This window comes from Malaclemys terrapin, chromosome 12, assembly GCF_027887155.1.
Source record: "Malaclemys terrapin pileata isolate rMalTer1 chromosome 12, rMalTer1.hap1, whole genome shotgun sequence".
Taxonomy (NCBI): Eukaryota; Metazoa; Chordata; order Testudines; family Emydidae; genus Malaclemys; species Malaclemys terrapin.
This window is the reverse complement of record NC_071516.1, coordinates 34,882,378-34,891,412: the sequence shown is the minus strand read 5'-3', so window position 1 is coordinate 34,891,412 and position 9,035 is coordinate 34,882,378. Positions and strand designations below refer to the sequence as shown.

Sequence of the window (9,035 nt, the reverse complement as noted above, 5' to 3'; positions counted from 1 at the left end):
TAGACATGGTCCAAGTTTCTCTGCAGGGTTCTCTAGTGTGGAAAATGTCCTGTAGCAGAACAAAGAAACCCAGGCAGAGGTGCGAGCCTTTAGAAACCACGGAGGTTCAGTGAGTCAGTAGGAGACACACAGAAAACATTGGGCAGGAGAGAGGGTAGACTTGCTTCCCTAGCAGGGGGTTCTTGTTTAACTCTGGGACCACTGAGGGAGAAGGAAGCTAGCTGACTTAGAGAGAGAAAGAAAGACTCCATGATTCAGAGATGCAGACATGTGGACGTGCGGTGGATCCTGGACACCCCAGAGGATTCTGTCATAAGCCCAGAGAATGCTCCAGAATAATGAGGAAATTGAGGCAAGGAAATGCATGTTGGTGTGTTTATTATTTCTGCCTGGATCTACATATTTTCTGTGATACATAAAGAGTTCAAGAACCCTAGGCAGAGCCTGCCTGTGTGTCTGTTTGTGTCACTGTCACATGCTTCATAAGAGCTGTTGTGTGAGAATGATACACTCTTGGTCCGAGATGCTCAGGTTTCTTCATTCAAATTTTTATTTGAACCAAAAGCACACCTTGTGATGACAGTTCCTATTAGAGTGAGAAATAACAGATGTACAGAAAAAGATAGGCATCGGTCACCTTCTCCTGGGGTGTAGGTGGGTCGTAATGACATTCTCCTAACACATGCTCCCAACCCCCTTACATTCTAATACAGATATACCCATCCATGATATCATGGGGAATCACTCAGACCCATAAGAGGTTCTACCACCACCTGCCATGTAACTTTCCAGAAGTCACATCTTCTAATTTACATATTCATTACTCTTTTCCAATCAACATGAAGTATTGTGTGTCTTGTCCAACTCATACAATGTGCATGCATATGTTTCAGCTTGCATAATGTTTGCTGTCCTCGCTATTTTTGTGTTGTTATTTCTCTTTTCTAATTGGTTTATTGCCACTATTCGCACTCCAGTCAAATGTACTTGACCAGGCCATTTTACCCTTTACTCCATATAGGGATTTTCCTATTTTTCCTCAGGCAGGTTTTGGCAGTTTGTTCTGGCATCTTCTCTATAGTCTCTTCTCTGTACATATCACCCTTGTCCTACACAGTGGCTTATAAATGTCATTTAAGTAAGTTTACATAAAAACAAGTCAGAAAAGCAACACCTATGCCAAACAAAGGCTCGGCCAAAAGGCAGCCAAGGCAGAATAAGTATCATTGTTGTCTGTCCTAACTTATATAATTAGATATGACTATCAAGGCACTTTCCACCAGAGTTAAACCATAAACCCAGGATGCCTATACCATGGGGAGTTCTGGAAGAGGATGTACTTAGGCTACTAGGGAGGCTGAAGGGGTTATTTTTGCTCCTGGTGGGGGTCTAGGGCAGTTGGGATATGGATTCCCATTTCTGTAAAGCGGTAACAGCCGGACCACCTATGCCCAGGACATGTGCTTGAGGTCCCCTGGAAGAGACAGTTCTGCAGCCTGCTCAGATTTCAGGAAATGTAAAGCACACAGGTCCAGTGGATTTGGACCCAACACAGCAGCCTGGAAAATTTCTCCTGGAGGGAGTTTTACTGGGGCTGTGTGTACTAGGCATTCTCAGTTAACCAGGTTGTAATTCCTTTGTGTCTCTGAAATCATAAACCTCCATCTGTAGAAACATCCAAGTTACCCTAGATGTGAATTTCGGATAGCTATATCATAGAAGAAAAAAATAATGAACAAAATATCTCATCATCTCTCTTTTTCTTTCATACCCACCCACATTCACACACGCACACTTTTATAACCTTTGAGTTATAAAACCATTTATGAAGCAGAATCATTTGCATTCAAGAACCTAGGACACTGTTGGAGTGTTTGACATTAGAATTTCTCTGCTGAATTTCTTCCCTCGTGATTTCACTTGAAAATATGGGCATGGAACTTTGCTACATCTTGGGAGAAAGCAACATTTTACGGATGACCCTTCCCAAGGCATCTTTCACCTCTTTGTTCCTCAGACTGTAGACAATGGGGTTGAACATGGGAGTCACCACTGTGTAGAGCAGGGAGAACACCTTGTTGAAATCCAGAGACTGGTTTCCTGAGGGCACCACATACATGATGATCAGAGCCCCGTAGAAAGTTGACACAACAATGAGGTGAGAGGAACAGGTGGAAAAGGCCTTTTTCCTCCCAGCAGTGGATGGGATTCCCAGGATGGTTAGGATGACATAGACGTAGGATGTGATGGTCAGGACAAATGGGGCCAAGGTAATGATGGAAGCTAAGATCAGGGATGTTACCTTAATGATGCTGGTGTCTTCACAGGAAAGTCTCAACACTGCTGTTAAATCACAAAAGAAGCGAACCAGCTGAGCGGCGAACAGCAGAGGCTAACAGCGGGAGTTTGCCTGGGAGCTGTCCGAGAGGAGGTACGCTAAGTGCTGCATTAGGGGGGCTGTGTTGGTGAGTATCTGAGTGTCTGCTGCTGGGACAGTTGGTCAGTTTGACCGTGTGCTTGATTGCTTGCTTGTTTGTTTGAAAAGTGTGAATTGGGAGTGCTTTGTTCCAGCTGGGCCTTGAGTGGGCCTGACTGGTATATAAGGGCAGTCAGCAGCGAACCAGCTGAGCGGCGAACAGCAGAGGCTAACAGCGGGAGTTTGCCTGGGAGCTGTCCGAGAGGAGGTACGCTAAGTGCTGCATTAGGGGGGCTGTGTTGGTGAGTATCTGAGTGTCTGCTGCTGGGACAGTTGGTCAGTTTGACCGTGTGCTTGATTGCTTGCTTGTTTGTTTGAAAAGTGTGAATTGGGAGTGCTTTGTTCCAGCTGGGCCTTGAGTGGGCCTGACTGGTATATAAGGGCAGTCAGCAGCGAACCAGCTGAGCGGCGAACAGCAGAGGCTAACAGCGGGAGTTTGCCTGGGAGCTGTCCGAGAGGAGGTACGCTAAGTGCTGCATTAGGGGGGCTGTGTTGGTGAGTATCTGAGTGTCTGCTGCTGGGACAGTTGGTCAGTTTGACCGTGTGCTTGATTGCTTGCTTGTTTGTTTGAAAAGTGTGAATTGGGAGTGCTTTGTTCCAGCTGGGCCTTGAGTGGGCCTGACTGGTATATAAGGGCAGTCAGCAGCGAACCAGCTGAGCGGCGAACAGCAGAGGCTAACAGCGGGAGTTTGCCTGGGAGTTCGCGTGGGGAGAGCGCACTGAGGCTTTCATCTGCAGGTTTCTCCGAGTAGTTCCTGCAACAGTTGAGGAAGCTCCTAAGAGGACGGTGATATGGAAGGTGAGCGATCAGCCGTTGTAACCTGCACAGGTTGTGCCATGTTTGTCTTTCTTCCGCAGGACAGAAGCGACTTTGTCTGCACAAAGTGCAAGCTGGTCTCCATATTGGAGGAGAAGGTTCGAGGGCTGGAGAAACAAGTATCAACTCTGCGTTGCATAAGGGAAAATGAAGATTTCCTGGACAGACGTCAGGAGATGCTTCTACGGCCACAATGTTCTGAAGATTCAGAGCAGGCGCAGCAGGGACAGAAGGATTGTGAGGAGGTTTGGCAGCATGTGACCTCCAGAAGAAGAAAGAGGAGCGTCCATGCACCAGCAATGGAGATACAGGTGAGGAATCGTTTCCATGTTCTCTCTACAGGTGCTAATGCGGAGAGTGGACTAGATGGCCCATCTGAGGGAAGGGAGCAGAAGGAGACTCCACCGATTGGAAGGCAAAAGATGCACTGTCCTAGGGATGGGGGTTCCACGACCACCACTCCCAAGAGGAGGAGGAGGGTGGTGGTGGTCGGGGACTCCCTCCTCAGGGGGACTGAGTCATCTATCTGCCGCCCTGACCGGGAAAACCGAGAGGTCTGCTGCTTGCCAGGAGCTAGGATACACGATGTGACGGAGAGACTGCCGAGACTCATCAAGCCCTCGGATCGCTACCCCTTCCTGCTTCTCCACGTGGGCACCAATGATACTGCCAAGAATGACCTTGAGCGGATCACTGCAGACTACGTGGCTCTGGGAAGAAGGATAAAGGAGTTTGAGGCGCAAGTGGTGTTCTCGTCCATCCTCCCTGTGCAAGGAAAAGGCCGGGGTAGAGACCGTCGAATCGTGGAAGTCAACGAATGGCTACGCAGGTGGTGTCGGAGAGAAGGCTTTGGATTCTTCGACCATGGGATGGTCTTCCAAGAAGAAGGAGTGCTAGGCAGAGACGGGCTCCACCTAACGAAGAGAGGGAAGAGCATCTTCGCCAGCAGGCTGGCTAACCTAGTGAGGAGGGCTTTAAACTAGGTTCACCGGGGGAAGGAGACCAAAGCCCTGAGGTAAGTGGGGAAATGGGATCCTGGGAGGAAGCACAAGCAGGAGAGCGCAACAGGGGAGGACTCCTGTCTCATGCTGAGAAAGAGGGACGATCGTTGAGTTATCTTAAGTGCCTATACACAAATGCAAGAAGCCTGGGAAACAAGCAGGGAGAACTGGAAGTCCGGGCACAGTCAGGGAACTATGATGTGATTGGAATAACAGAGACTTGGTGGGATAACTCACATGACTGGAGTACTGTCATGGATGGATATAAACTGTTCAGGAAGGACAGGCAGGGCAGAAAAGGTGGGGGAGTTGCGTTGTATGTAAGAGAGGAGTATGACTGCTCAGAGCTCCGGTATGATACTGCAGAAAAACCTGAGAGTCTCTGGATAAAGTTGAGAAGTGTGAGCAACAAGGGTGATGTCGTGGTTGGAGTCTGCTATAGACCACCAGACCAGGGGGACGAGGTGGACGAGGCTTTCTTCTGGCAACTAGCAGAAGTTGCTAGATCACAGGCCCTGGTTCTCATGGGAGACTTTAATCACCCTGATATCTGCTGGGAGAGCAATACAGCGGTGCACAGGCAATCCAGGAAATTTTTGGAAAGTGTAGGGGACAATTTCCTGGTGCAAGTGCTGGAGGAACCAACTAGGGGCAAAGCTTTTCTTGACCTGCTGCTCACAAACAGGGAAGAACTAGTAGGGGAAGCAAAAGTGGATGGGAACCTGGGAGGCAGTGACCATGAGATGGTCGAGTTCAGGATCCTGACACAAGGAAGAAAGGAGAGCAGCAGAATACGGACCCTGGACTTCAGAAAAGCAGACTTTGACTCCCTCAGGGAACAGATGGGCAGGATCCCCTGGGAGAATAACATGAAGGGCAAAGGGGTCCAGGAGAGCTGGCTGTATTTTAAAGAATCCTTATTGAGGTTGCAGGAACAAACCATCCCGATGTGTAGAAAGAATACTAAATATGGCAGGCGACCAGCTTGGCTAAACAGTGTAATCCTTGCTGATCTTAAACGCAAAAAAGAGGCTTATAAGGAGTGGAAGATTGGACAAATGACCAGGGAGGAGTATAAAAATATTGCTCAGGCGTGCAGGAGTGAAATCAGGAAGGCCAAATCACTCTTGGAGTTGCAGTTAGCAAGAGATGTTAAGAGTAACAAGAAGGGTTTCTTCAGGTATGTTAGCAACAAGAAGAAAATCAAGGAAAGTGTGGGCCCCTTACTGAATGAGGGAGGCAACCTAGTGACCGAGGATGTGGAAAAAGCTAATGTACTCAATGATTTTTTTGCCTCTGTCTTCACGCACAAGGTCAGCTCCCAGATTGCTGCACTGGGCAGTACAGCATGGGGAGAAGGTGACCAACCCTCTGTGGAGAAAGAAGTGGTTCGGGACTATTTAGAAAAACTGGACGTGCACAAGTCCATGGGGCCGGATGCGCTGCATCCGAGGGTGCTAAAGGAGTTGGCGGGTGAGATTGCAGAGCCATTAGCCATTATTTTTGAAAACTCATGGCGATCGGGGGAGGTCCCAGATGACTGGAAAAAGGCTAATGTAGTGCCCATCTTTAAAAAAGGGAAGAAGGAGGATCCGGGGAACTACAGGCCAGTCAGCCTCACCTCAGTCCCTGGAAAAATCATGGAGCAGGTCCTCAAGGAATCAATTATGAAACATTTAGAGGAGAGGAAAGTGATCAGGAACAGTCAGCATGGATTCACGAAGGGGAAGTCGTGCCTGACTAACCTAATTGCCTTCTATGATGAGATAACTGGCTCTGTGGATGAGGGGAAAGCAGTGGATGTGTTATTTCTTGACTTTAGCAAAGCTTTTGATACTGTCTCCCACAGTATTCTTGCCACCAAGTTAAAGAAGTATGGGCTGGATGAATGGACTGTAAGGTGGATAGAAAGCTGGCTAGATCGTCGGGCTCAACGGGTAGTGATCAATGGCTCCATGTCTAGTTGGCAGCCGGTTTCAAGTGGAGTGCCCCAAGGGTCGGTCCTGGGGCCGGTTTTGTTTAATATCTTTATTAATGATCTGGAGGATGGTGTGGACTGCACTCTCAGCAAGTTTGCAGATGACACTAAACTAGGAGGCGTGGTAGATACACTAGAGGGTAGGGATCGGATACAGAGGGACCTAGACAAATTAGAGGATTGGGCAGAAAAAAACCTGATGAGGTTCAACAAGGACAAGTGCAGAGTCCTGCACTTAGGACGGAAGAATCCCATGCACTGCTACAGACTAGGGACCGAATGGCTAGGTAGCAGTTCTGCTGAAAAGGACCTAGGGGTCACAGTGGACGAGAAGCTGGATATGAGTCAACAGTGTGCTCTTGTTGCCAAGAAGGCTAACGGCATTTTGGGCTGTATAAGTAGGGGCATTGCCAGCAGATCGAGGAACGTGATCGTTCCCCTTTATTCGACATTGGTGAGGCCTCATCTGGAATACTGTGTCCAGTTTTGGTCCCCACACTACAAGAAGGATGTGGAAAAATTGGAAAGAGTCCAGCGGAGGGCAACAAAAATGATTAGGGGTCTGGAGCACATGACTTATGAGGAGAGGCTGAGAGAACTGGGATTGTTTAGTCTCCAGAAGAGAAGAATGAGGGGGGATTTGATAGCAGCCTTCAACTACCTGAAGGGGGGTTCCAAAGAGGATGGAGCTCGGCTGTTCTCAGTGGTGGCAGATGACAGAACAAGGAGCAATGGTCTCAAGTTGCAGTGGGGGAGGTCCAGGTTGGATATCAGGAAAAACTATTTCACTAGGAGGGTGGTGAAACACTGGAATGCGTTACCTAGGGAGGTGGTGGAGTCTCCTTCCTTGGAGGTTTTTAAGGCCCGGCTTGACAAAGCCCTGGCTGGGATGATTTAGCTGGGAATTGGTCCTGCTTTGAGCAGGGGGTTGGACTAGATGACCTCTTGAGGTCCCTTCCAACTCTGATATTCTATGATTCTATGATTCTATGATTCTAATTTCACCCTGGCTGCAAAATGCCAGCTTAGACGTTGTAATTACTGTGAAGGAAGGAGCGACAAATCCACATGTCCAAGAAGCAACTGCCAACAGAAGGCAAGTCCTGGGGTTCATCAGAGTTACATAATGTAATGGTCTGCATATTGCCAAGTACCGGTCGTAGGACATCCCAGTCAGGAGGAAACATTCAGTAGTGCCCAAGAAGCTAAAAACATACAATTGGAGGCAACAACCTGGCAGAGAGATGGTCTTGTCCTGCGTCAGAAAACTCACCAACAGTCTGGGGATGACATTGGAAACATAGCCGGTTTCCAGGAAGGACAAATTGCTGAGGAAGAAGTACATGGGAGTGTGGAGATGATGGTCAGTCCAAACTGTGAGAATGAGGAGAATGTTCCCAGCAACGGTTGACAGGTAGATAATGAAGAACATCACAAAGAGGGTTATCTGCAGCTCGGGACGGGTCTCAAATCCAACCAGCAGAAATTCTGTGACAGTGGTTTGGTTCACCTTCTCTAGCCCAGCCATTTGTTGTCTAGAGAAAAACAATGTTGTGTTGTAAAAAAATAATGTACTATGGAAAACAGACACAATAACACACACACTGCAGAGAGTAGGATTAGAATCCTGGCCCTTTAGCTCCAAGATTACAGATTTCTACCAATTATACTAAAAGCAACCGTCACTAGTTAGTAATCAGGTAATCCCCCGCCCCAACTCAGTTCTCTTCCCAACATACTACCCCCAATCACCTGTGAAGCGGCTGTCCAACTGGACTTTTAATCTCCATCCATAAAAGATGCCCCCACAATTTTTCTACTATCTCACCTGCTCTTAAACCTTTTTCATTCCAACTTTTCCATAATCGTATGAACACATTGGAAAGCTCAGAAATGCTTTACTGCTTGTGATGCGAATATGATCTAGTGGTTCTGTCTACCTAGGTACTTACATGAAACAACAGTGTAATGAGTGCTTCACAAACACTAATTCCTTTATCTTCACAACACCAACATGAAGTAAGGAAATATTGTCACCTTAATTTCATAAATCAGGAACTGCGGTCCAGAGAGATCAGCAGTCTTACACCTTGTGTCATCATTTACACCTTTGCAAAACACTATCAGATCAGAACAATCAGGTTAGCTTCTCAGCTGGCAAAACCAGGATATGTCACCTTACCCCAGATAGGAGGATGGGTTGTAATGTTTTGTACAGATGTAAATCAATTACAGAAAGGCAGACGGGGAATTGCTGAGAACTATTTTTGATATTGGGAGAGCCAGGAATTGAACACATATATCCAATGATTAAGCGCTGGGTTATCCTTTCTGAGCAGTGAAAGGCATAAATTTCTGTTGCATTCCTGGCAGTGCTACTGATGCCTTGGCTGAGGAATGCCATACATGAAGCAGAATGGGCACACAAGACACAGCAATATAACTCCCATGAAGCACCATGGTAGCACTTCCAAATCAGATTTCTTCAGTTTTGGACCACAAATGGCTGAAAAATCAAAAGCTTTTCCACTTTCACAGGTTTGTTTTTTGGACAAAGAAGTTGAAATTGGTCATTTTTTGTGGGAGAGAAAAAAGTTTAATAGAAAATCCAACTTTCCATCAAAAACCAGTTTTGGTGGGAAATTTTCAACCTGCCCTCCTCTTAGCCTTGAAGACGTTAGTGCCTGTTTCTTATCTCCCTTATATCAGTGTAAAGTATGACTGACTATTAAATGCAATGGGCCTGATTATCAACTCCCCCGG

The 9,035-nt window shown here is 47.2% G+C and overlaps 1 protein-coding gene across 1 annotated transcript; it reads right to left on the bottom strand.

The window, feature by feature from the left end:
- Positions 1-1,945: 1,945 nt before the first annotated feature.
- On the bottom strand, positions 1,946-7,800 carry LOC128846770 (olfactory receptor 6M1-like). The gene is made up of 2 exons (XM_054046012.1): positions 7,315-7,800; positions 1,946-2,371 (listed from the first exon to the last, which is right to left on the bottom strand). Exons 1-2 carry the CDS (start codon positions 7,798-7,800, stop codon positions 1,946-1,948), a joined length of 912 nt encoding a protein of 303 aa, XP_053901987.1.
- Between the last annotated feature and the right edge of the window lie 1,235 nt (positions 7,801-9,035).